This window comes from Haliaeetus albicilla, chromosome Z (genome assembly GCF_947461875.1).
Source record: "Haliaeetus albicilla chromosome Z, bHalAlb1.1, whole genome shotgun sequence".
In the NCBI taxonomy this organism is placed as follows: domain Eukaryota; kingdom Metazoa; phylum Chordata; class Aves; order Accipitriformes; family Accipitridae; genus Haliaeetus; species Haliaeetus albicilla.
In genome coordinates, this window is record NC_091516.1 from 33,864,111 (window position 1) to 33,891,597 (window position 27,487).

General features: G+C 41.3%; 1 protein-coding gene across 4 annotated transcripts; it reads left to right on the plus strand.

The window, feature by feature from the left end:
- Positions 1–577: 577 nt before the first annotated feature.
- HABP4 (hyaluronan binding protein 4) lies at positions 578–27,063 on the plus strand. Of its 4 annotated transcripts, none has more exons than XM_069775922.1 (8): positions 578–1,065; positions 12,513–12,660; positions 13,527–13,718; positions 13,911–13,982; positions 16,340–16,423; positions 23,333–23,501; positions 25,297–25,479; positions 26,518–27,063. In XM_069775922.1, exons 1-8 carry the CDS (start codon positions 711–713, stop codon positions 26,572–26,574), a joined length of 1,260 nt encoding a protein of 419 aa, XP_069632023.1. In that variant the 5' UTR covers positions 578–710; the 3' UTR covers positions 26,575–27,063. The 4 variants fall into 4 exon arrangements, with proteins under 4 accessions (XP_069632023.1, XP_069632025.1, XP_069632024.1 ...); XM_069775923.1 differs by having other exon boundaries at positions 579–1,065; positions 13,560–13,718; XM_069775924.1 differs by lacking the exon at positions 13,911–13,982.
- The last annotated feature ends 424 nt before the right edge of the window (positions 27,064–27,487 follow it).

Consider the following 27,487-nt stretch of genomic DNA (forward strand, 5'->3'; position numbering starts at 1 on the left):
AGCGTGCGGGCCGCCTACAGCGGAGCTGCCTCGGAGCTCCCAGCCCGGTGCGCTCCCTCGCTCGTCAAAGTCACTCGTGAGCGGACGGGGGTTCTAGCAGAAGACGCAGTCGCGCGACGGCATCGGGCCATAAACTCTTCCTGCACGGCCCACCCAGCCGCCCGTACAAACAGGCGGGGCGTCTGCCGAAGAACCGGCGGGCCGGCGGGCCAGCGCGCCGCGCCGCGGCTGACCCGCGGCTGACCCGGCGGTGCCTGCCAGACCCGCGCCACCAGCCACGAGCCGGCGGTGGGCGGGAGCGGCTCCTGAATAGTGCATGGCATGAATAATTAATCAGGCCGGAGGCCTGAGCGGCACACCGCATTGGTCAATGGTCCGTAATCGGCCGTGCCGGCGCTGCGGCCTGATTGGCCGTAGCCGCAAACCAGGGCCGGGACAGAGCCTAAGGCCGGGATTGGTTGCTGGCCCTTGCCGTTATTTGGCACCGGTCGCGCTCGTCGGCGGTGGGTGGGTCCGGCGGCGCTGATAGGTGGCGGCTGCGGGGCGGCCGGGAGCTCCGAAGCCCGATTGGCTGCCGCGGCTCGGCGGAGGGCGGGGCGACGGCAACGGAAACGGCAGTAGTAATGGTGCGGCGGTTTGCCTAGCGTCGAGCCGGAGCGGCGGCCGTTCCTTGTCGCGCTCTCTCTCCCGCCGCGCGCGGGGGCCCGGCTATGCGCAGCGGCAGCCCCGGGGCCGCAGCGGCGGGGGCGCGGCGGCGGTCGTCCGCGGCGGCGATGAAGGGGCCGGTGGACAGCGGGGTGGCTGCCGTCATGCAGGAGAACTTCGGTTGCGCCGTCGCCAACCGCTTCTACCAGCTGCTGGACGACGAGTCGGACCCCTTCGACATCCTGCGCGAGGCCGAGCGCCGCCAGCAGCAGCGCAAGAAGCGCGACGAGGCGGCGGCCGCCAGGAGAGCCGGTCCCGGCGGCAGGGCGGGCGGCGGCGGCGGCGGCGGCAAGAGAGAGTCCCAGAAGGAGCGCAAGCAGCTCGGGAACCCCTCGGTCGCCGGGGGGCCGCCGCAGCCCGGTACGCCGGCGGCGCCTCCTCAGCGGGGCGAGGCGAGGCGGGCGGGGGCGGCTGGGGGCGGGCGGCCCGGCCAGCCGGCTCTCCTGAGGCGTGAGGTCCCGGCGGCGCGGGGCCGGTGCGGGCAGCCCGGGGCCCGCGGCGCGGCTCGGGTCGGCGCCGGCTCCGGCTGCGGGCTCGCCCTGTGCCTCCTGGCAGCCGTGGTGCGGCGTGCAGGCGCTTGTCGGGAGCGGGGTCAAAGCGGGGCCGAGAAAACCCCAGCTTATTGGCCTTTTTTGTCGTTGTGAGTGCACACGCGAAACCCCCGGGGAGAAACCGGTGACAAGCGGAGCGTTGCTGCGGGTGGCCGGCGTTGGGCACGCCGCCGACGCGGTCTTGCGGAGCTCTGCCAGCCTGCGCGGGAGGCTTCAGCGGGGAAACGGGCCTTCGGACGCGTAAATGAAAACTTCGGAAATAGTCGCGGGAGGCAACTGGGAGAGCATTAACTCTTCCGCTGCAGCATCTCTAGTTTTCATGCTGGTTTAGCGTCCCTGCTGCTGCATTCCATTGCTTGTCACCCTGGCCGTTTCCCTTTGGTGTTTGACGCTTCCAAGCTTGCTTTCTTGGTCCTTGTGAGTCTTCTGGCACTCGGCTGCTTCAGGGTTATAACATGTCCGGGGACCTGCGCTTAGTTTGCCTTAAGCTTGTGTTGATGCCCAAACCTTTGAATAAAAGCCTGTTCTCTGGGTGACCTCTAGCTCGGTGTTCAGGAACGGTCTACGTTGTCAGCTGCTAGGTGTTGCTTGGGGGAATAGGGAGCCCGTTGGCTTTTGTATCAGAATGTCTGGCACAGTCCTCTTCGAAGCTGAAGGCTTTGCTGGGCTATATAGCTCCTTGCATTTGGAAGCAGTTTTGCGAGTCTGATTGTTATTACTTACCTGGTATTGAGGGATTCGGGTTGCTGGATTCAGTATCTCAAGTATCTGAGAGCTGGCTGATGGTTTCCAAATGTTGAGAATCTCTGGTTCTAGGCTCTTGAGTTGTTGTAAATTCCCATTCTCCTGCAGCGGGCAGTGAGCCTTGCCACATTAACTATGCTGAGGATACTAATTTTCTCCTGTAATAAAAGCTCCTGTTAAATTCACGGTAACTGAACTGTGTGTTTTAATGCCGTAGGAAAAAGGTGTGGCCTTTGAATCTGGGTTATTGCTCCATGAAGTCGTTGCCAGTGCTACCGATTCTGTTGCTTAGACTTACAGTCTTACGCTGCTGTAACAGCAATTATTTGACCCTGTGGAGCAGAGAATCTTTCAATGCTAAATACGTTGTAGTTAATGAGCGTCTTTGTAGAGCATGATCTTAGCAAGTTGTCGCTGACCCTTTGGACAATTGTATGAAACTTATCTTTTGAGATTCCTCTGTGGTTGTTAACGTGAATTTGTCAGAGATCTCTGCCTGCAAGAACAACCCTCACACTAGTAAAAGGCTTATTTTATTTAAAGGATACTTTGTTGTGGTTATCAACAGAAGGTGAAGGAGCCTGTTCAGTGAACAGCAAAGTCTCAAGTTTTGATGAAAAAGTTCTCGAACAAGAACTGGTGGTTATCAGTAACCTACCAGGAGTGTGGAAGTATGTGAAGAGCATCCTTTACCTCCTACTTGTCTATAAGTATCTTAAGCATGCAGGTTCTGAGTGTAACTCTGTGGTAATACACAGTGACCCTGTGGAGCGTCTTGGACTATTTTTTGCTACCGTGATATTAAGAAACCCAGTTCCTCATATGGAGACATCAGGCATGTGCACCTTGTTTTAATTTCCTGCTAGTCTAAAATGGAGAAAAGACTGCTGGCTTATAGTAACCTTTGTGAAAGTGAATTAACATCTATTTTAAGAAAAGTTATTTGCTCTGAAAAATGCTGCACCACCTTCTTTGAAGAAAGTGGCTATCCTGGATTTTGTGTGTGCTGTATATTTATGTCTTGGGCTCGTGATGTAAGGAGTGTAAATGTCTAGTGCTCACAATGCTAAACCAGGGCAGAGACTTGCAACTTCGTCCTGTCTGTGTGCTCCTCCTTTGGATGTGCTGTCTTAGCAAGGCCACTCTGAAGGACAGAGATCACTTTCTGACTTAGGGCAGATACAGTGATGGTGTAGCTGGCAAATATAAAGCAAGTGGCAGGTTGAGGGAAAAATCTAGGGTTTTTCTGGAAGGCGGGGGGGCAGCTTTTTATTTGTGCCATAGAAAGTTGATTTGTTATACAGGATTCAACCAGAAAACTTCCGGATACAGTAAAAGATTAAGGGGACTATCAGCTTAACAGTTGTGGCAGGTTGACCCTGGCTGGATGCCAGGTGCCCACCAAAGCCATTCTCTCACTCCCCCCTCCTCAGCTGGACAGGGGAGAGAAAAATATAACAAAGGGCTTGTGGGTCGAGATGAGGACAGGAGAGATCACTCACCAATTACTGTCACAGGCAAACCAGACTCAACTTGGGGAAAATTAACTCAATTTATTAACAATCAACCAGAGTAGGGTTATGAGAAATAAAACCAAATCCCAGAACACCTTCCCTCCACCCCTCCCTTCTTCCCGGGCACAACTTCACTCCCAAGTTCTCTATCTACCCCCACCAGTGGCGCAGGGGGACGGGGAATGGGGTTTACAGTCAGTTCATCACACATTATCTCTGCCGCTTCATCCTTCTCAGGGGCAGGACTCATCATACTCTTCTCCTGCTCCAGTGTGGGGTCCCTCCAACGGGAGACAGTCCTCCACAAACTTCTCCAACGTGGGCCCTTTCCACGGGCTGCAGTTCTTCACGAACTGCTCCAGCGTGGGTCCCTTCCACGGCATGCAGTCCTTCAGGAGCACACTGCTCTAGCGTGGGTCCCCCACGAGGTCACAAGTCCTGCCAGAAAACCTGCTCCGTGGACTTCTCTCTCCACAGGTCCACAGGTCCTGCCAGGACCCTGCTCCAGTGCGGCTTCCCATGGGGTCACAGCCTCCTTCGGGCATCCACCTGCTCTGGCATGGGGTCCTCCACGGGCTGCAGGTGGATATCTGCTCCACCGTGGACCTCCATGGACTGCAGGGGGACAGCCTGCCTCACCATGGTCTTCCCCACAGGCTGCAGGGGAATCTCTACTCCGGCGCCTGGAGCACCTCCTCCCCCTCCTTCTTCACTGACCTTGGTGTCTGCAGAGTTGTTTCTCTTACATGTTCTCACTCCTCTCTCCGGCTTCCATTTCTGTCTGTCCCAGCAACTTTTTTTCCATCTTAAATATGTTATCACAGAGGTGCTACCACTGTCACTGATTGTCTCGGCCTTGGCTGGTGGCGAGTCTGTCTTAGAGCCAGCTGGTATTGGCTCTGTCGGACACAGGGGAAGCTTCCAGCAGCTTCTCACAGAAACCACCCCTGTAACCCCCACCTCCTGCTACCAAAACCTTGCCACACAAAGCCAATACAACAGTAAAAGATTAAGAGGACTGTCAGGTTAATGGTTGAGGTTGAGGATGAGTAACCACGTGGGAAGGTCCTCATACCAGCTCAGTTTGGCATAAAGCTTCTAATGATGGATGCATTGCTAGAAGAGTGCACCTCTGTTTGGGGAAGTAAATAATATTGGTTAAAATTACTATGTTGTGAAACTAATGTCTAAACTTTTTTTTTTAAATAAAACTTAAAAGATTTTGTTTCCAGTCTTTTTCTTTGTGATTTCCCCCCCCCGATTTTGGGCATAACTCCCTCTAATTTAATTTCACTGATAAGGAATTAGACACCATAAAGAAGCATCTAGACCCATCTGAAGAGTTGAATCAGAGTCTGGTATTATGGTTGGAAAGGCAAAGTTCAGTCTGTATTGTACTAGTGTTCATAGAATCATCGCATAACAGCCCAGCTTGGAAGAAACCTTGACGGATTGTCTGGCCCAGCCTTTCCTGGGAAAGGCAGCCTGGAAGAGATCATCTAGCACCCTGTCCCATCACATCTTGAAAACCTCCAGTGAGAGGGACTCCACAATGTCCCTGGGGAGGTTGTTCCAGTGAATGATTGTTATCAGTTTCTTTCTGATACTGAGATGAAACCTCTCCTTGTGCAGCTTGTACCTGTTGTCCCTTGTCTTCTCCGTGTGGCTCCTTGTGAAGAGAGAGCCTCCATCCTCTTTGTAGCTGCCCTTCAAGTACTGGACTACTGTGATGTGGGCCCCACTGAGCCTTCTCTTCTCCAGGCAGGAGAGACCTACCTCCTTCAGTCTTTCCTCATAGGGCAGGCTCTGCAGCCCTTTGGTCATCTTCATGGCCCTCCTTTGGATCTCCTCCAGACTGTTTTATCTAATTACTGTGGCATTTTGCTTGTTTGGGTTACAAAAAGTCTTGTTAAAAGTTTCATGTTTTTTGTTTTATTATTGTATTATTTCTTGAGCATATTAAATTGAAAGACTTGAAGCAAGCCTAGTCTTCAATCTTGCAATATATAAAAAGCTTTACAGTAGTCTGAGAGACTTCTTTTGGTGTTATGTTTTGATGTTAGAGTGGAAGATTTACTCACAAAGTTCTGTAAGTCAGCATTTTTTTAGTTCTTCACTGCCTTTTCCAGAGGAGTTTTTACTTAATTTCTGGAGATGTTTTCAATTTGAAACAAACCTCCTAAGAGGACTTTGCTGGATAATCCCATACTTTGACCTTTCAGATTGAAACTATTGTGAATTGACTTTAAGGAGACTATTAAAGACTATCTTAAAGACTATCTTTCTTTAAGGAGAAAATGGACTCCTATTTTATAGCCTGCCAAAACCTACACTTTTGACCTTAATGATGTACTTTTTCTCTTTTACTGACTGTGTTGTTTTGTGATTTTTAGACTGTATGCTGAGCATTTGGGTAGAGGCTGTTTGTAGGTATTACAGCTCTTATAACTGCACCACTTAATGTTAACTCAGTTCATTCTTAGCACAGTGGCCAAACTGCATTTGCCAGCTCTTTATTCAAAAGGCCCAGCTGCAGAGCTTGCATTCTTTGCTGGTCCAGGCAAATTAAATTTGTTGACCATGCAGTAATAAGGTCTGTTCTGTTGAAATCTCTAAACCTTTGTTACTAAAATCTCTAAAAGGTTTTCTTCTTTCATGTACATTTGATGACTCGTGTAACATTTAGATGTAGTTCCTGAATACTACATTTTTGAGTTTTTTAGCTACAGTTTTTTAAGTTAATGTGGTACAGAATGTCTCTGGGGAATTTTATCTTATACTTGCTGCAATTTTCTTATTTTAAAATAATTTATTCCAATATCATTCTTTCAGCTACATAGTTATAAGGATTGTCCAGAGGAAGGCTGCAATAGGCAATTCTGTAATTGAGTACTGGCACACATGAAAACAAAATACCACAGAATAGAGTCTTAACTGCATATGTCTTTCTTTGGTGTGTTGCATGCAGTGGCTGAAGCCTTTTTTTGTATTTTGGGATACTGTGGTATTATTCTGCAAATCATGTAATTAGCCATGCTTTAGTTCACAAAATTAATTGCTTGAAGTTTGGAATTAAAATCACATGGACACACACATGCAAAGGGGAGGAAGGAAGATTGTTTGTGTAGTCTTAAATTTGCTACACTCTGAAATACAGCAAAATAAGTCCCTGAGAGTGCGAACTGTCTTTTACTATTTCCAGTTAGGCAGCTTTATTGTAAAGGAAGATAAGTTGTCCATCTATAGGTATTACTGTGTTACTGAGATGGTAATGAAGTAATGTGTTTGCATGCAGCCATAGTTAATGACAGAGATCCTTGAATTATAGCACAATTTCTCCACTTGCCCTCATTCCAGACCAACCAGAGCAGTATTCATCTTTGTTTTTTGTACTTCCTTCATTTCCTCTGAACTCCCATTAACTTGTTTCTTGAGGCTCAGATTTTTTCATTTAAAAATGAGCTGTTAAGCTGAAAGCAGAGGAAAGAAGGGTCTCTTGGAGTAAGTGGAGAGATTTGAATTTAGGACCAGTGATTGTGCTGCTGTTAGCTTTGTTTTAACATCTACAAGGCAGTTGAAACTTGCCTGGAATGAAAAATTTGAAGCACAGTTTAAATTTCTTATTTTGTCTGTTTGTAGGTGGGTGGGAAGTCTGCTGAAAGAACTGTGAGAGGGATAAATAACTGAAGTTTGCTGGTACAAGGTTATTTAGCCCAGTAGAAGAAGAGTTGCAGGGCAATGACACAAATTATATACTGTAAATGAGCTATAAAATGACAGAGGAAATTCTCTATCAGTAAGTATAAAGTAATATGTACGGGAGAACATGGATCCAGGTGGGGGGCAGCGTTGCAAGCTATACTGCAATGTGAAAGATTTTTCTAATTCAAAATATTGTAGTTTAGGAGAGGGAGCTTGGAGTCGTTGGGAAAGTTACGAGTAGAACAGCAGGTCTATTTCCAGTTGCCATCTAGGAGAGAAGCAGTGTTGGGAATTACTGAGGTAGCAGTACCAAAGAAAATAGAAAAGGAATTGTTATGTCTTTGAAGGAATCTCTCCTTCCCATGTCTTGAAGTGTGTCTGCTCTTTTGGTCACCTCAAAGATGATAAGACTAGAAAAAGCACACTAGAGTAACGTGCATGATGAAACTTACAGAATGATTTATGTATTGGGAGAAATTCAAATTAAGGTTTTTGTTTTGAGAGGAGGTGTCTGCGGATACAAATGGAGTGTATATAGAACTGCAGGTGAGACTTGAAGAAGGCAAGGAATATTTATTGTTTCTTTTTTTTACAGAAATAAAGGGAGATAATTTCAGACAGACTTTGTGAAACAAGGAGAAAGAATGCTTTTTCTACAGACACTATAATTGACCTGTGGCCCTTCTTGCTGTAGGGTGACGTTGATGTATCAAAGCGTATATCTAATTGGACAGCAGTCTGGGTAAAGACATGGCAGCCCATCTGTGGATCTGTCCTCCATAAATCAATGCTTATAGTCTTTGATTCTAAGGGTAGATTGCCAGGTGGAAGGTATTTTGTTTTTTTCTTTCTTCAAATACGTGCGATAAGATATAAGTCTTTCATCTGGCTACTATGGTTACTCTAATGTTCATCCTAACTGAATCAAAACTACAGCCAATTTGCCTTTGCTGTGTTCCCATGTGTGCTACTTGGGCAAAATAGAAATAATTCTTCATTTGGCACTTCTTCACCCCAGACAAAATGCAGATTTGTGGAAATGGAAGTATTGATGGTATTGTCTCACTGGGTGTCCTGGTTTTGGCTGGAGAGAGTTAATTTTCTTCTTAGTAGCTGGTACAGTGTGTTTTGGATTTAGTGTGCGGATAACGTTGACAACACACTGATGTTTTGGTTGCTGGTATGTAGCACTTATCCTAAGTTAAGGATTTTTCAGTTTGCTGTGCTCTGCCAGCAAGCAGGTACATGCACAAGAAGTGGGGAGGGAACACAGCCAAGACAGCTGACCCGAACTAGCCAAAGGGATATTCCATACCATGTGATGTCATGCCCAGTATATAAACTGGGGGGAGTTGTCCAGGAGGGCCGGATCGCTGCTCAGGCACTGGTCAGCAGGTGATGAGCAATTGCATTGTGCATCACTTGTCTTTTTCTTGGGTTTTATATTTAGAGGCATCCCTGCTCAAGGGGAGAGTTACTGGGCATGCAGTCCAGTTGCCATCTGTGGAGAACTCAAATTGGGCTCATCCAACAATCTGTCATTGGTAAAAGATTTTACGTCAGAATACAAGGTTTCAGTGCTCTTTGCAGCAGTAACCTCCCTCAGCCCATGAATTGCATGCCAGCTGCCACCCTCACCTGCCATGCTCCTTATGAAAGGGAATGGGGGAAACAGAGCAAGATTTCTGGTCTAGCTGGTAGTCACTGATAGCAGTTGCAAGCTGGGCTCCTTGTGGTGTTGTCTAAAGCCAGGGTCTGCTGCACAAAAACTAAAAATTAAAAAAAAAAAAGGTGAGAGCACACTGTCTCAGTGGGGGCCCATTAAGAGCCCACAAAATGTAGGAAACTATCTCTTTCCAAACAAAAGTCCCACTTGTTTGATGACAGATGATATGGATAGGGAAATTTGGTGAAAGCTAGAGAACAACACTGCAAAGGCATCTAGATTTTGCAGCATTGTTTTAAATCCATCTGTTAATACATAGATATCCAGTGTCTGGGAAACCAAGCAATGCAGATCTTAAAAATACAATTTCTGCTTTCCCAGTTATGAGTTCTGTGATACACGCTTATGAAAAACACTTTTCTAGAAAGCCTGCCTTTCTAAATGGTACAGTATAAATGAAACTAGTACTGATAGTAAAGTATTGTTGTGGCGAAAGTGAAAACTACTTAAGTATGTTAGCTCTGTATGATTTAGGGTTTTAACAATGGCTTGTAAAACTGGGCTTTTTTCTATAGTAATGTCTAGTTCTAATACCTGGTAATTTTAGTATTTACAGATGTCTTTCTCTCTAATAATAGCTCAGCTGCTGCTTCTGGGGAAAAAAAAAAATAAAAAAGGCTGGGTCTGTTGAAACAGTTTAAGCATCAGATTTCTTTTCTGATTCCTCAGTTTAGAAAGTAGTGTGACGGGCAACTCAGCCGACAGACTGCGCTGCTGCAGTAACCTTCCAGGGAAGTGATAGTGAGGTGGGGAACAGAGGGCAACATCTTCAGCTGAATACAGATGACAGAGTAACTATAAGACACAGAAGAACCACCTTGAAAAGAGGCTAAACTCGGTAGCTAGGAAAGAGCAGTCTTCAGTTTTCAGCATGATGTTCGTAAGACCTCAAGTAGATGGTCCACACAATTCCAGAGCTTTTTTTTGTGGTTTTGAAGAAAACCTGCATACCAGTCTATATATGCAAACAAGCAGACAAAATTGGGGTGTACTTGGAGAGGTAGTTAACAAGCATTCAAAGCATAGTCCAGTTCTTTTTAAGTGAAAGCTATTATGGCAGCGCTACACAAGATTGCTCATGTTTTGGTTTAGTTTGTTGGTTTGTTTTGTTGTTTTTTTTTCCCAAAGGGTAGGTGGTCTTTCAGCTCCTTAAATAAAAATGAGTCTGCACTGGGACAGACATATGGCAGAGGATTAAAATTGGATAGCTTATGCTATCACTGCTGCCAAGCTCCAGTTTAGTTTGCCTTTATATGCAGAGCTGAAAGTTTTGCTGGTATTGAACTGATTCACAAGCAGGTCACAAGCTTCTGCCCTAAGGGTGACTCGGCTTATTAGAGAGGTGTAGTTGCTGCATACCATTTTAATCCACGGCTGCATGTCTGTCAAACCAGTTAAAAATGTTTTTATACAGGTAGTAATTTCTGCAAATAATCTTTCTAGTATTTAAAATCCATCTGCAGTAATTATAGCCACCTGTTAGAATCAAAGTGAAATAGCCTTGCACTGAAATCAGAGTAGAGCTGACTGCTTTGTCTAGCATGGTCAGTGCTAGTGACATGTAATACACTGGCATATCTGGCAAGAAGACTTGTTTTAAAGTACTTTTAAGTGGTACTTAAAAGGTGAAATTGAGGTTAATACTAAGTACATAGAGAAGGTGGTCTCTGACTACTGCATTCTTGCAAAGTTCATCTGTTGAGAATAACTGATGTTTCTCATAGCCAGTGAGGGGCTCAAAAATAGATAAAAATGCACTGTTGTATTGCAGTTGTGCATTCAGATTCAAACAAAATTAGTAAAAATGAGGTCAGAAATGAGTAGTCACTTTTTCCACAGCAAGATTCCAATTTGGAATTAACACTTGTATAGTTGGTGGTGTAGTTGAGGTGTGCAAAGAGCAGATATGTTTCACAACAGGAGGTACAATTCTGTATTATTTATAATTTTGCTTTTTATGAAAGCATCCTGTTTTGAAAAGCTTACTCAGAAACTGATTTCAAAAGTTGTCCTTTATCCAGAGATAACGTCATAATTTTGGGGATGCAAATATGCTTGCTGCTCTAAGGATTGAGCTACTCTAAACCTTGAGAGAATTACTGGAATATATTATGTCAAGTGGTTTGTAGTTTAAAGAAAACCAAAGCTAGAGTTGCTTCTGCAGCCCAGGTAGAACTATCTTTGTACAGGTATGACTGTCCTTACTGCATAACAAAAAGCTTTATTTACAACTCTTCTACCACCAAGTGGATAGTTCTTTGAAGTTTTCTTTTAAAAAATGTTACAGACTTCATGTTTGCCACCTAAGCTTTGATCAGAGATCTTATACAGGCATTTCTATGGAGCTATGAATTAATTTGTATCTTAATATTGTGACATAGAATAGGCTTTTTTTCTCTTTATGTGCTAGCAACAGAGGCACACTAGCCAGGACTGTCACTTGTCCACTAACCTGAGTTCAGTAACTTGCTCAGCATTGCACAGGTGCTTCTTGTGAAAAGGATAGCTCAGTTTTGTTGGTCTGAGACCAGTGTTTCTGTAGTTCCTCACTTGATTGACTTAAAACAACATCTTTTTCAGCCAATAGTGTAAGTATAGGGGCCTAGCAGACAGAAGGCTTGCTTGCTTCTAGGGAACTTTGTCTTAAATAGAGCACAGAATTTGGGAAAATGAGGAAGGAAGCACATAATGAACTTCAATCTTATGCTAGATGTATTTTGGTTGAGTTTATAACCTCAATTTATTCTCTTTTATAATCACAATTTCTCTGCATTGACCCTGCCCAGCCTGCTCCTCCTTAACTCCCCACAATGGCTGAATAAAGCCCCCAAAAGCTTAAATGCATTTTATCTTGGAATATGTTGACATTTGAGAATCAGTTAGTAGTGTTGGAGCCGTTGTAGTTACTGCTTGGGTTTCTGCCACTTAAACCCAATGACTTGTAGTGTTGGTGAATGGTCCTCTCCTCCATAGAACAGTAATAGACGGAGGTGACCCTCTTCTGGTTGTTGGATACCATAGCTGTGAGCTTTAAGTAGAGGTGCAGGCTCAGACTTCTAAATTCAGCTCATGTGGCAGGAGGTGTGTTGTCTCATGACCAACAACTAATGCCTATCTCTAATGGTCCTCTGCTTTCCTCCACCTTCATTGCTCTTGCAGCTATCTTGCAATTCACGTTTTCCATTGAAGCTTCTCTTCCTTGTCCTGTAGTACACTGGAAAAATCTTTGAGAGAACATGAGACAAACAGTTTGTTCTCCATTTCAGTGACTTAATGTGAGCAAAATAGATTTTTCTTCATCCTGTCTTTTCTGGAAATGTCTGAGCTGTGTCAACACCCATAGTATTTTTGCCTGCGGCACGTTCATCAATACAGAAGGGAAAGTAAGTAGATGTCTTTAAAACAGTGTCTGGCAACATTAAGTGCTTTTAATATTTTGGTGGACTTGGGATGGGAGAGGGTAAAGCAGAAGACTGTAAAGTGTAATCCACTCATTTCAGTCAATAGTTTGGTAACTGCAATTCAGCTGTTACTAACCTGTTAGTAATCTATGCATGTGTGTTTGTGTAGGCCAGAAGCGAGCACCCAAGGCAGGAGAACAGCAAGGGTTCAGTAACAGACGACTAGAGGTGAAACAAGACAAAACTGAAGGGAGACCATCTTTCAGGGAGTACCGTACCTATGAAACAGAAAGACAAGCGGAATTCACGGTGGAAAGGTATGTATCATACATGGAAAAGTAAGGTGCCTCATGGAGGGTCTGCACATGGGTGGGAAGGGAAAGACCTAACCACCTTAAAACAGATCTAGTAGTCAGATGTGACTTGAAGACATGGTTGCATTATTAGTGTGTAGATTTGCTGCTAGACAACTTAGTTCATGCCTGTCAGAGCTGTAATTTCAGCTTCCTCGCACATTGATTTGGTGCAGTTTTGTTAAATGTTAGAAATGTAAGGCGAAACTGAAAAGTGTAAAGATCTGAAAACGTAACTCCTAGTCTGCAACATAGATGTTTATTTCTGAGCTTGCATACCAAGCTTTGCAGAACATGTGGTGCAGGTTCCAAGTTGAATGAAATTTACTGCTCAAATTGAAAATAAACCTTTGTCATGTTTACTACATATCAATTTTGCTTTCTTTAGAAGTACTAGAAAATTCCACCTAAACCTTTAATGCTTGAGAGTGTGGCCGTTCTTACTTTAGATTGCAATAGTCGGTATTTAACAAGTTCCCTGAAATTTTTAGTAGTTGCATATAAATCTGGGTTCAGACAGTGCAGCTATTGCCTGATAAAGTTGCTGAAGATTTGACAGTTTTAGAATGTCCTATTTAGCTTCTCTAATGTTTTCAGTGTTATCAGTAAACAGCTGAACTTTCTATAACTTTCTATTCCTGTTATCTGTAATAATTCTCCCTGAGTTTAGTTTATGTCCATTTTTAATGACAAAACTAATACAACTGTACTGCATGGTGTGTAAAGATGAAGTCTAAAAATTGTACAGTAGCTCTCACATACTGATGTCTCTCACAGCTGCACAAATGCAACCTTACAAATGTCTTTTCTCCTTGTTAACTGTTCTGTAGGAACAAAAATCTGACTACAAATCTTCTTTTTAGACCAACTGAAAGATTAGACTGCGGAAGGCCAATAAGAGGTCGTGGCGGAGGAAGAGGTGGAATGCGAGGTAGAGGAAGAGGTGGTGGAATAAATAGAAGTTTTGATGGCTCTGATCAAAGAGGAAAACAGGAATTTGAAAGACGTGGGAATGATAAAACGTAAGTGTTCTGTGTGCCACTTCCTACTTGGTGTACAAATAAACAATAGTCAGCACTGCAGTAGTATCTCTAAAGTATTCTGTTCCCTTCTTCTATATCCAAGTTGGCTGGCAAAAAGTCAATACTGATTGTAGTTTGAGGTCCTAATGAAAAAAACCTCTTAATCTCAGAAAACCCTGTTTCTCCTTCTAGAAGAATGAAAGCAGATGATAAAAAGGGTGGAGGTGGAGCTCGCAACTGGGGAACAGTTAAAGATGATACCAGGTACAACACATACTTGTGCCCTCCATAAATCATCATTTTCCATGGCCCACCTTTGATCACCATTTTCTGTTCACCAGTTTCATGTCCATTTTGAGCTTTATAAGCCTTGCTTTCTAGTAATTGTTGTGACGAACATATTTTTACAGTTTTCTGAACTTGTCTCCTTCATGCTGCTGAGATTAAATTGTAGCAAAGGCATGGTGATGTTTCTTCAGTTAAGACTGCCAAACTCTTTTAACTGGGGCCAAGTTGTTTTTTAACTGAAATAAGTTATGACTTTTCTCAATAGTCATGTAAGTGGGACTCTAGTATTTAAAGGCATTGCTACAAAATGCTGATTAAAAGATTGAAACTCTGTTACTGGGCTTAAAGTGTAGTCTCTTTCTCAAGTTTAATGGATCATTTCTAAATTGCAAAGCTGTAATACAATTGAGTGTGGCTCTGGAGGTAATATTTAGCAGACCCTACCACTGAAATATATTTTAAAGCGCACAGGAGGATTAGTAACAGCATGTGATGGCTTGTGAATGGTCAGATTAAAAAAAAATTGGGAATTTTCAATTCAATTCTGTATTTCTCTTATTGTTTTCTGTTCAGATTTGCAAAAAGTTCACTGGAACTGTTGGCTTTTGTGCAATCTTTGCACCTAGCAATATGTTACACTTTCCAGTAGCTTTTGTTCTCATATACATCTAGAACTCTTTAACTGCAGGCTGATAAAGGACAGAGAAAAGGCAGCGCTTTGAACTTACAGCAAACTTTGGCCACGTACACATTAATTCACAGAAGTGAATTATTTTTAAAACTTGGATCATGGATTCAGGCAATCTGGCTAAAAGGTTGAAAAATACAGTCTTGATGGGTAATAATTTGGGGACTTGATATTCCAAATTCTTCTGAAAGGTTGTACTAACTACTGTCTCTTCTATAACATTTCATACTAAAAGTAAAAGATTGGTTAGTGTCCTGGTTTTGGCTGGGAGAGAGTTAATTTTCTTCTTAGTAGCTGGTACAGTGTGTTTTGGATTTAGTGTGCGGATAACGTTGACAACACACTGATGTTTTGGTTGCTGGTATGTAGCACTTATCCTAAGTTAAGGATTTTTCAGTTTGCTGTGCTCTGCCAGCAAGCAGGTACGTGCACAAGAAGTGGGGAGGGAACACAGCCAAGACAGCTGACCCAAACTAGCCAAAGGGATATTCCATACCATGTGATGTCATGCCCAGTGTATAAACTGGGGGGAGTTGTCCAGGAGGGGCAGATCGCTGCTCAGGCATTGGTCAGCAGGTGATGAGCAATTACACTGTGCATCACTTGTCTTTTTTTTTTTTATATTCCTTTTCATTACTATTATTATTGTTATTATATTTTTATTTATTGTTGTTAGTATTATATGTTATTTTACTTTAGTTATTAAATCGTTCTTATCTCAACCCATGAGTTTTACTTTTTTTTCCTATTTTCCTCCCCATCCCACTGGGTGGGGGGAGGAGTGAGTGAGTGGCTGTGTGGTCCTTAATTGCTGGCTGGGGTTAAACCATGACAGTCAGGTACTCTGTTTTTTCAAAACAAAGGATCAGCTAGGTTAACATAGTTCTAAGCTGATAGCACAAAGCTAGCTGTCCAAAGGCACAAAACTAGCTTCTGTAGGATGTCAGGGAAGGTTGTGTGAACTTCGTAGAATACAAGAAACCTTGTATTTATTCTCCCTAGTTAATTTTTTTTTAGTTCAGTAGCATCCAAAGATATAAACATGAGATACCAATGCTTTCTTGTGATGTGGTGCATGTGGTGGAAGTGACGTTGAATTGGAGTTGTCTAAACTCTAAAAGCATGTCTGTGCCTTAATTGTCTCGATGCATGGAAGCTAGAAGGTGTAACTTTAAATATGTATGCTTACCAGTGGAATGAAAGTAAGTATGCTACTGCTCTCATTTAACAGTGAACTAATGTCTGTGTTATAGAAAATATGAACTTGGAGTATGAATTTTACCATTTTAGTAGTTGAAAAGAAACAAAAAGGCAACCCCAAATATCAGTGATGTACTGTAATCAAGTACTGGTATTTAGTATTCACAATTGAATGCTTTTCACTTTTTTTGATTAAAAGTATCTAGAAGTCAGATTTTCCTAACTCATTTTGTTAGTTCCTAACTAAGTTTCCTAACTTCTCATTTTGTTAGTTGCTCAACTAGTCACTTAGTAGATCTAGTTTCTGCTTATTATCCTAGAGTTTTTCCCCTCTATTTTTTTCCCCTTCCAAGGAATTCTGGAAAAAAAGTGATGTATTGATCTGCAAGGTTTTTTTCTAGTGTGACCCATGAAGACTTTGTGGTTTTTTTGTTTACTGTTTTAGCGGGATGGAACAGACTGCTCCTATGGAAGAGACTGCAGAAAGAGCTGAGCAGCCAGGGGCATCTGAAGGAGAGCCTCGGAACAAGTATAGTCTGACTAAAATATTTTCTTTACAAATGCAAAGAAAACAATTGACTGTTACTGGTATACTTGTATTGGGAGGTACACTTGAAATGTGAACTGTGAAGTTTTGCTAGTGCACATATTTAAAAATAGAAAAGCTTTGTCTGTATTTGTGAGTCAAGAAAATCCATCCCTAATTCTGACTAAAGCTTGGTTTATACAGCTGCAGGTTGCATTTAATTGCCCAGTGATGCTTACATTCCTAAGATTTGGTGGTAATTGAAGGAGAAGCTACATATTGTCTGTTACCTTTTTAACTCATCTAATTTATAAACTCTACCCTGCTTTTTGAAGTTCTCTGAGAAAAAGGTATTCAAGGTGCCTATGTGATCAATTAAAATACACTAAGATAAAATTCTGTAAGTCAGTATTCATCAATCACTAATTGCATGCAGTTGTCATCTCTTCATGAAGGACCTCTGTAGTACTTGAAAAACTTGCTGGAAATGGTCTTGCAGTGAGCCTTAGAAGTGGAGAAATTGAGAGAGAAATCTGCCCCTTGTGTTCTGGCTTTTATTCTGATCACTCTCCAGTGAGAAGTTACTTCACAGCAAATAAACACTTACTTAAGAAAAAGTAACTGGACAATCTTGTCCAAGTAAGAGACTTTAAAGAATAATCAAATAGCATATGGTGAAATCTTCTAATGAATGAAAGGGGGTCAGTGCAATATGTCAGCCTTCTCTTCTGTTGCTCTGAAGTCTTTTTTACCTAATGATGCAGCTCCAGTTATTGGTGGCCTTGGTTCATTTCTTAATTATAAAACTGACTAGACTACAAAACCTGTTTTATATGTTTGGGTTGTATAACCCTGTAAGAAGTTGAGTTGATACAGCTTTGATTCTTTTAATTTTAAACTAGCTTTCAGTATATATCTAGAGGTGTCTATAGATAGGGAAGTCTGTCTCTGAAATTGAATGGCTATGATTGGATTTCCAGAAAACTGTTTCTAGACTAACTTAAATCAGATGGGCAGTATAGATAAACTGTCAAAAATTCAGTGTTTGACAGACAACAGTTATTCAGCTTTTTTTGTCAACCACTGGTACCTTTACTTGTTTCAGACATGTATTTGTTTCTACTCCAATTCAAGCTCTTTTTAAATGTGTCCTGACATCAGTTTCTTGTAGAGGGTAAGGCATGAGAAGTATATGTAGTGGAAAAGGCATCTGACAGAATATGCCAGTTGTCTTTAATTCTTTTCCCTTTCTCAGAGATCACTAGGTATTTGGTCAGACTGTGAGCCTTTCTGGAGATTTTAATCCTCTTCATGTTTTTTTTTTAAAAAAAAGCTTCATTTAGGAATAGTCCACTGAAATCTGTAAGATTCAAAAAAGCAAGTAACCTACAAGTACAAAATTCTGCATTGTATACTCTTTTCAGTGCAGTAAATATTGTCCGGAAGACTTAAATATCTGTATACAAAATATGAATTACATATACGTCATTGCACTTACCTGTGGGCATAGTATCAGCTTGGTGACTCTGGGTTTTAAAACAGAAGAGGAGACATTCTGCTAATAGTGCCTAGGTAATTAGGGATGGCTGTATGGCATACACCCTAGCAAGGTGGAATTATTTTTGTTGTTCTTTTACTATTTAAAAGCAAAAGCTGGTGGGGTATGGTTTTCAGGCTTCGGGATGTATTTTAAGGTCTTGTATGCTTAGGTTGCCCCTGCTCTCCAGAATTGCTGTCTTCTGGCAGGTAACACACCAGCAAAAGATTGTAGCTAGGCTACCTTCTGCTTTCGCTACAGCCTCAATACTGAGGGTGTCGGGGGGCGTGTTTGCTTAAGCTACTGCCAGGGTTGTTCTCATTTTGACCCTTAATTGCAGCGACTCGAAGGAATCTATTTCTTTTCTACTGCCTTATTGCAGTTGTGTCTTTGTATTGAGGAAGAGTTGGAAAACTTGGGTTTGTTTCTTCTTGTTCTCTTTCCTGTTGTTACTGTTTCCATTTAAAAGAAAAAAAAAAGTATTCCTGGAAGTTGGCAATAGTCTGTCTGCGTGGAGATACTGTATAGCTTTCTGGTGTGGTACTGGCTAATTTCAATGAACTCTGGAAAGGCTTCTATAGGCTTCTGTAACTTACGGGGTCTTGCCTTCAGGACTGTGTCCACATGGCTGTTCTTGAGCTTCCGTTTGCGAAGTATTGCAGGACAAGAGTTTCTTTGATACTTCTTGATACAAGTTATTTCTTTCCATGTCTGCAAATTTCCTTGAGTGTGTCAACAATATCTGTCTCTCTTTATAGCATCCCAAACTGCATGCTAATAGTGGGGGTTTTTTTGCTGCAAGTAGTTAAGTATAAAATACACAAGTACTACAGCAGTATAAGCTTTCCTCACAGCTGCTTTCTGTTGAACTTGTCTTTGCAGTCTGAACAATGTAACACACTCATGTTGACTGGTAATTCAAATGAACAGATTTTTCTTTTTATTCAGTATGACACATAGTCTCATCAGTTCCTATCAAAGGTGTTTGCAGAGTTAGTATTTATTCTGTGGGGTTTTCTTCCTTTTCCTTACACAGGACTTTATTCCCTTTTGGTGGAGCTATGTATTCTTCTGGTCATTTAATAGGAAGCTTTCAAAATTTGTCTTCATGTTTGCTGACCTATTTACCTCTCTTGTTTGGGGTTGTGGTGTTTGGTTGTTTTTTTTGTTTGTTTGTTTGTTTTTTTAATAGTGACATAGAGCTTTCCACAGACCAGGCCGGATCTTCATAAGTATTTGGTTCAGTGTTTTTCTTCTATAGTTAACTTGTACAGTTGTCACTTGGTCTTACCTTGTTTAACTTTCTGAATTTTGCTATAACTGGTGGTAACGCTCCTGTAAATTATGTCTAATAAGAAAGATTCATGTCATTGATTTCTGATAAAAGCTAAATAAAAATTTGCTTTGTGCAGCTGAATAATACAAAAACTGATCTGAAAAAGACCCACTATCATAATTTTTAATGATACAAAAATAATCAGCTGAATAACTGAGCTGAATGCTGTTCTTTTCTATTTGCATTTCTCCTGCATATTAATATGTTCACGTAGAGCAGTTCCTGCAAGAAAGGTATGCACAGTAAACAAGGCATAGCGGGAGGCTTATACTCATGCATTGAAAACACTGAAGCAGTACAAACTATTACTGAAGGCTCCCATTTGGTGTTTTGGTATGTACTTGCATTGTGAATTCAGTTTGTTCATGTCCAGAGGCTGCACTTAGGTGTCTGGCAATATTTTGTAAGTGTGATTGTTGGTGTGCCAAGGAGCTTATTATCTTGATTAATGAAAATGCTCACCAAGCAGTTACTAAAAATGGGTGAGGTTAGAAGGTAGAAAGTAATGCACAGAGTGCACTTCCAGGCAGGCTTGGTGCCCAAAATTACCTGCTACAATTGAGTCTCTGTCCAAAATGTGATATGCAGGTTCCTGTTGCTGTGCTTCACTAATAGGAGGTGTTCCGCTTGAGAGTCTAGGCTTCCTAAAACAAATTTGTACTGCTGATAACCCACCAGTTGAAACCATCCTTTGGAGTAAAAAATCAAACTGTACTTTGCCATTGAAAAAACCAAACATTTGCAGTGTAAATCTACCAGTATTTCCTGTAGAACAGGCAAGCAGTTGTTTTTGATAGATATGTACTTTTCAAAGCAATACTTGTGATTTGCTTTTCTGAGAGGTCAATTTGCTGTGTATTGAAATGTCCTTGTGTTGTCTTATGATCACAGAAATTTAGACCTGAAAGGGGCCTTGCTGACGCAAGGCATGACCAACCGTAACTGTGCCACTTCTCCTACCTGTCTAGTTGATTTTAATGTCCTGTACTGATAGAGATTTCAGTGTCGCTTGATGGTCTTTCCAATACTTTGAAAATAGAAACTGCTGTGGTTTGGGTTTGGGTTTTTTTTGATCCTGAGTGTCTTGCCTTAAGATCGTGGATATGCAAAATTTTCTTTCTTTTTTAGCATTATGTATGTTTCCTCCTCAGCATATCTTTAAAGGCTTCCCATGTAGATTACATATTTTAGGCCTCATATCTGTCTTGAAGTTCTATTCTGGACTTTCTTCCTGTTCCCATGTGGAAGACATTACTCAGTTGAGACCTTGTTCCACCCTACCAGCAGTGACATCGGTTCCAAACAAAACTGTTGATGTCTGTCCTTATAGTAGTATGCTGTTGCAGAAGGGACAAATGCTGTTGATTTAAAGTTAAGCTTGACTGGATTACCTGCAATACTCTTGCATGGTTTGGGGGGTTGGGATCCCTCTTCTGCCTTGCTAGTGGTTCTTTCTGTGTTTGGGTAGCTGATACTTTTGCCTGAGAGTATGTATTTCTGCTTGTCCTTTGGACTTTCTGGGGGTGGTTGTTTTGGTTGTTTGTTTTCAAATCACTTACTTGGTTGCTTTAGCATCTCGTACCACTGGTCAGCTCTTAAGTATTCTTGAACACTTGCGCTATTGCCCTTATTTTTTTTTTTGCAAGTTTTGTGCCATAGAAAATGCAGTAAATGTATTATGTATTACACTGTGGATAACTGCACAGAGCTGGCCTTAAAGGTCGACTCAAATACTTGTTTTTCTTTTGCAAATTCAAAGATTGATAGCTACTTTTCAAGTACTTGTTGCAACCAGTTCTATATCTTTCTACAGCTCTTGCCAAGGACTGAAACAGTGTCTCCCTAATGTGGTGAAAACTTAATGGGAGAGGAGAACAAAAGACTTCCTAAAGTTCAGATATGCAATTTACTGATTCTGTCCTGATGTAGTGGCTTAGGAAGAAATTAAACCAATTTAACAGAGCCACTTTTTATTAGTTTACTTCCTTTTTTTTTCCTTCCTCTGGGTGCTTGCAGCTAGTCTTCTTTTTCCAGCACCTATTCCCAAAACTGAAGCTTCAGATAATTGATCAAAAATTATCTGACTACTTACTCTTGAGGACAACAAATTGAAATGTTTGGGGTGCAGTTGGTTCTTACACATGGAACAGTATCTGTTGGTGTTTTTCCAGAAGCAGCTGCATCTTTCACTAGTATCCTTTTTATTTAACTCAAGAAACTGGTTGATTTTTTTTCTTAACAGTCCTCCTAATATAGTTTCAGATAGTCTTAACCAGTATGGATCTACAAGCTGCTTACCAGTCTTTTAACCTCTAAATTCTGGTTGATACAGCTGCAATTTTCAAAATAACAGGGCGTGAGGACATGTCAGAGGGTAGGCATGTAGTACAGGACTTGCATATTTTTATTTTTCTGTGAAGTGCATTTAAAACTGTGTTCATCCTAGAACCAAAATTAAGGGCTTTCTTACTGTTCAGTTCTGCTTCTACCTGTCATATGCTGGGTGCTTCAGGAAATTATTGTATAATTTTGACTGGCAAGAAATAGAATGGTTCTCTGCAAGATCAAGTAGGAAGAGGGAGCAGGCCTGTTCCTGTATAGGCTAGTTCTAAATGTACAGAACACTCCCAACACATGTGTGTGTTCTCACGGGGTGCTTGTACAACTTCAAAACCAAAATGCACAGTTTGCTGAGTATTATTTGACTCTGCATCTTTCCATGATAAAATAAATTTCCAACTTGCAACTAATCAACTGTATATTTACATTGGAAAAATCATCAGCTTTTGGTAGAAGACGACTTGCAACTGCGATTGAGTGAGGAAAAACAAATCCATAGTTCTCCCACCAGAAGGGACCTAATTAAAGGGTTTTCTGGAAAAATTGATGTTAGGGAAGTACTTGACCAACTTTGACTGCTATTGCAATAACAGTTTTTTGTGGGAGAAGGGAGAAATGGTTTCTCAAGTGTCTGGGAGTAACCAGTGCAGGTTTTCCTGTAGTTCATGATATTTGACTTGTTTCTGCAGCAAACAATTATGGCGTTGAAGTGAGTTTTGCTCCCTGCATGTGATGCTGCTTAGTAGGGAATAGCTTTCTGCAAATATCAGGAAAAGGTACACCTGTAGTGTACCCTAATAGCAGCTGGTCCTGGGCAAGTCAGTCTTGGTCAGCCTCAGAAGAGTGTCAGAGGAGTCATTGAGCAGTGATGAGTGGAGAAAAATCTTCAGTTTTGTCTTATGTATCTTCTCTTATGAATACAGACGTAAAGCCTTAGACTTCTGTCTTTACAGTTCAAAAATATGCAAGGCAGACTTCGATGTACTCCATATGTTTTCCTTGAACATACCATAATTATTGCACTTTGTGACAAATTAAAACTGGACTAGGTTTAATCTGGTTTTGCCAGGTGACAAATATTGTCTCCTTGCGTGCTACTACATCTGACAAAAGAAATCAAAGAAGCATCTTGTGAAATTAACAAAGGAAATGTTAATTGCCTAGAAGATCTCATGATGTGATCGTCATGTCTTTTTGATGACGGAAAGCTGCACTGAAACATGAATCCATCTCATATTGTCATCCTGCAGTATGAGTCAATAAAACCATGCAATTGGGGTGTTTTAAAACTGCTTGGTATGCTTTTTTTACTATGGCTGTATTTGCTAGGAGTAGATCCACTATTGGGAGTAGGGTTGAGAATATATGCCAGATCAAAAGACAGACTGGTTTTGTCTAGAATCTGAAGTGCTTGAACTTACAATGAGACTGGATAAATACCAGAACTTACTAGAGGAGGCTGGAGAGAGCATTTGTTCATACGACTAATTTCAAACAGGCCATAAGTATATTTTCCAACTTACATTAATGTAAAACTTGCACATCAAGTTACTGTGGAGTAAGTGAAATTGAGGGTAGTAATTTGGTGAGAAAGATTCCAAATGTTTTGTTTAGTATCCTTACTTTAGAGATTAGTGTTCGTGTTCATCCTGGCATGTTGCAAGCTAATGGTTTTTACTTTACAACTATAAACCTTTAGAGTTGCTGAAGGAGAGCCAATGGAAGAAGTAGTTCAAGAAATGACGTTAGATGAGTGGAAAAATCTTCAGCAACAGAATCGACCAAAGCCTGAATTCAACATCCGGAAGCCAGAATCCACTGTTCCTTCCAAAGCAGTGGTGATTCACAAGTCAAAATATAGCGATGATGTAAGCATTGCCTCAGGAATTCTGTAAACTCTGCTTTATGCCAGGGTTAGGAAACTGTCTCTATTCTTTTTCTACTAGTTCTAGTATAATCTGAACAGACTAGAAATCAGTATCTAAGCTTTGTTACTGTAATGACATACGTGCCCCAAAACTTGCTTTAAACTTATCATCTGTTCATTTTCTTCTCTCAGATCATCACCCCTATTTTGTATGCAAATACATAATATATCAGGTTGTTCTACCTTATGGCTCAGTCTTAGCAATATAAAACCGTGTCCTAGCTGCTGCTGCCTATGTAGATCTCTGGTAATGCTGCTAGAGAAACTTGGTTTACTAAACACTTCTTATCCTAGGTTTGAATCCTGTTTAGCTGACTTGCCAGTATACACTTGCATGTATATATTAAACTCGGGTTTTGGCATCTGTTAGTCTGGATGCTAAGTGTCCTATTTCTCATCTGTGCTGGATCCCAGCTTTCATTGTGCACTTGGAATATATGAAAAAATATTTATTTTTTTTAGTTGTTTTTTGGGGTTTTTTTTGGTTTGGTTTTTTTTTTTTTTTAGTTTTAGGGTCCTGCTTCTTAGAATTAACTCTGGAGACCTTGTTCTGTAGTAATGTGCTTCCCCCTCCCCCTTTTCCCTAACTTTTATTCCACGATATTACTGGGATTGACACTTCAGGGAAAACTTCTAGTTTATTGATATGACGGGGAGAGAGGTGAAGCTTCTTTCACAGATTCTTGCTTATTTACATTTCACATTGTGGGGGTCACAGAAGTATGTGCATATCATCGTAGTCTAGCATGATGGAATTTTGATCCTTAAAGTCTGCATGCACGTATGAATACACATATTATCCTTTGTGTAGTTGTAATATTAACATCAAAACTTGCAGCTTTTTAAGCCTTAATCACTTTAGGTCATTGAGCGCTTCCAGGGACAGACAGTAATACTGAAGTGGCCTGCGTCCTTTTTAGTATGACTTTTGGTGGTCACAGTTGCTATTATCTCCTCTTCCTTTTCTGAGGGAGATGGTGGTAGGGGTGAGGAGAACATCTTTCACAAGCTCTGAAGAGAGTATGCAAATGTGTGAAGAGTGCATGCAAGTTTCTATTCTTTTTGCCCGTAAAGTTTCTTGGCTGGCAGTATCAAGGGACTTTGTCAAAATGAACATAGAATAGGAGGTACAGGAACTGCATAACATGGACAAGTCAAATCCCTGTGTTAGACATTGAATAAAGTAAGTGATTTATCACTGTATGGGATGAGTTTACATATATGTTATCATTACTACAGTGCACATTAAAATTGTGATGGGAAATAGTCTTACATCCACTAGCTACTAGGAATGCACAGAGTTAAAACAACAGTAATCTCATAGCTGCAGACAAATAGATAATAGATTGGTTAGTAGCTAAATACTGTGATTTACTGCGGCCTTTTAACCATTACTTGAATTGTAGGAGTAAGTAGCTTAAGCCTGATTCTCAAGTCACTTAGAAAACCTCGTAGATGATATTTCTGAAAAACCTCTTCAGTGTTACGGAGCTGGTACAGAAGATTTTGTTGCCAGGACTCTCTGAGCCAGCAAAGAACTATCCCAGGCATCTGGTATACTGCAATTGCCTCGCCTCTGTTAAATCCCTGTGCAGGTTAAGGCCTGTCTTCTATTCTGGATGTCATCTTGATTTATCTGCTGCTTAGTCTGTAATACAAGTGTACATGTGTATATGCATCGGGGGGGAGAAGGCTGTACATGGAAGCTATAGGCTTTAACCAGATCTTCTTTTTAGTTGCAAAAAGAAGACTTTGAAGATGATTTTCATGTCTTTCGAAGACCAGTGAATGACATAACATCTCAGCTGGATATTAATTTTGGGAGTCTTCCTCGCCCTGGCCGTGGATCAAGAGGAGCACGAGGTGGTCGTGGTCGTGGCAGACAAGCTGAGGGGGCAGGACCTCGACCAGAAGTAGTGGTAAATGGTTTTTATGGTTTTTGTTGTTGTTTGCTTGGGGTTTTTTGGGGGTTTTTTTTGGTTGTTGGGGGGGGTGTGGGTGTGTCCCACCCCCTTTTGCATACAATTACTGATTTCTGTAGTGACAGTCTTATTTCTAATTCCTGCCTCATAGTATGTTGGCCTGGTTATTTTGAGTTCATGACCCATATCATGTTCCTTAAAATAAATACTGGTTCAGGCTCACAACTCTTAACACGCAAATTTCAAAAGGTCTGATTACTAGTTGCTGTAATGGTAACTAGAGGAAAGGGTGCAATGAAGATTTGTTCCTGCAATGAGTTTTTATATAAATTGGGAAGTAATTTAAATGACTAAAAGCTTGTATCCCTTACAAAACATTTCAGTGTAGTACAGTAATAGTACTTTGATTACTGAGAGTGAGATCAGTAAATCTGGGATCCCATATATGAAGACAGAATCCTACAGAATGATACAACTGTTCAATATAACCATTAAAAAGCATTTGCTCACTGAAAAATGACATCTTTATTCTATATACTAACTGAAGGTCTCGGTTTACTTCTGTCTAGTATGAGTAAAATACTTTAAGGCTGGAAATGTAGAGTGATACGGAAGTGATTTGATGCATGTTTCATCTGAATGAAAAAGGCTCTTTATAATAACAGAGCATAGAGTTTAAAACTACAATCCAATAAGTGCAGTAGCCTTAGAATGTACAAAGATAATAATGCTGCTTCTAAAAACAGTATTTTGGGTGAGATTGCTTTACTTTTTTTCTTTACTTCAGTACTGCAGAACTTGTGATCTTCTGGTCCTCCCTAGGCAGTAGATCAGCTTTATAAATACATTGACACTGAAGAAATTATACTAGTCATAACTTCTGAGATAAATGCTTAGCATTTCTGTGATAGTGATGGATACAAAGCATTTAACTTGAATAGAATGAACACTTTTCAGAGTAAAATACATAAACATAGCTGTCAGGTGCTTTTGAAATGCATTCATTTTTATAAAGCTTCCTTTCTTACTTGATAGGTGCAGCTTGTTGCTCCAAATCCTGATGATCCTGAGGATTTTCCAGCGTTAGCTTGAAGAACCATCATGAATGGTGGTATCTCAAAGTAGCTTTGGTGCAACTGTGAAGAGACCAGTTTTATGCTGGTGTGGATAAAGAAAGTTGGTTTCTACTTGAAAAGCTGTTTGGGTGTTTGGTGTGGAATGATTGCAGCCCTCTGCTAATGGAGTTGGGTTCTGGAGATACCAGTGGACTGAGATCCTTGTCACAGGTTCCAGTGTCTGCCTCCATTTGTGAAAACTGTGTGAAGGCGTGCAGTACTTCACTACAATTCTTCAAATGAAGTTCACGAGTACAGTGTTTAAAAATGTGTATATAGAGATTATATCAAGTTCTCCATGACACCATGGTGAAATGTAAACTGTACAATATGGTCTGCAGTTGGGACTCTATTTCACTGTACATTTGAAAGCCGCTTTCCCTGTTTCTTTGAGTGAAGTGTGTATTTCACACAGTCACAAGCTGCAGTTCTTCAGAGTTTGGCAAATAAAAGAAAGTGCTTATTGGTTTGGGTTTGAGGTATTATTTTCACAAGTCAGAGTAACAGATTGAAGCTTTTGCTGTTTGGATGTGTCAGAAAAAAAAACCCAAACCCTAAACAGCTGACCTTACTCACCCAAAACAGTGAACATCTCTCTAAACAAAAGTGATCTATAAAATTAAGGCAGCACAGATGCTTTTAATTGATAGCTAACCATAAGTCTTACTTCAGTAACAAGATATAACATGCATCTACTTTGAAGATGTTGAAAGTGAAGTAAAGTAAGAATTTTGAGCTAAAGACAGAACTAAACTGTTAAGGAAGCTTTTAATTTTAGCAGGAATAGCTACAAACTAAAATATTTCATGCCTTACCAAGAAGTTTGTGTAGCACTGGGGATGAGGTGGGATGTCCTTTTCTTGCAGCTTTAACGTACTTCCTTACTTGAG

Bases quoted from the DNA above. Each gene is read 5' to 3' on its own strand.
- HABP4 (XM_069775922.1), top strand. From the start codon at position 711: ATGCGCAGCGGCAGCCCCGGGGCCGCAGCGGCGGGGGCGCGGCGGCGG. The intron at 23,502-25,296 runs GTAAGCATTGCC...TCTTCTTTTTAG, and splicing joins AGTCAAAATATAGCGATGAT to TTGCAAAAAGAAGACTTTGA. The intron at 25,480-26,517 runs GTAAATGGTTTT...CTTACTTGATAG, and splicing joins GACCTCGACCAGAAGTAGTG to GTGCAGCTTGTTGCTCCAAA.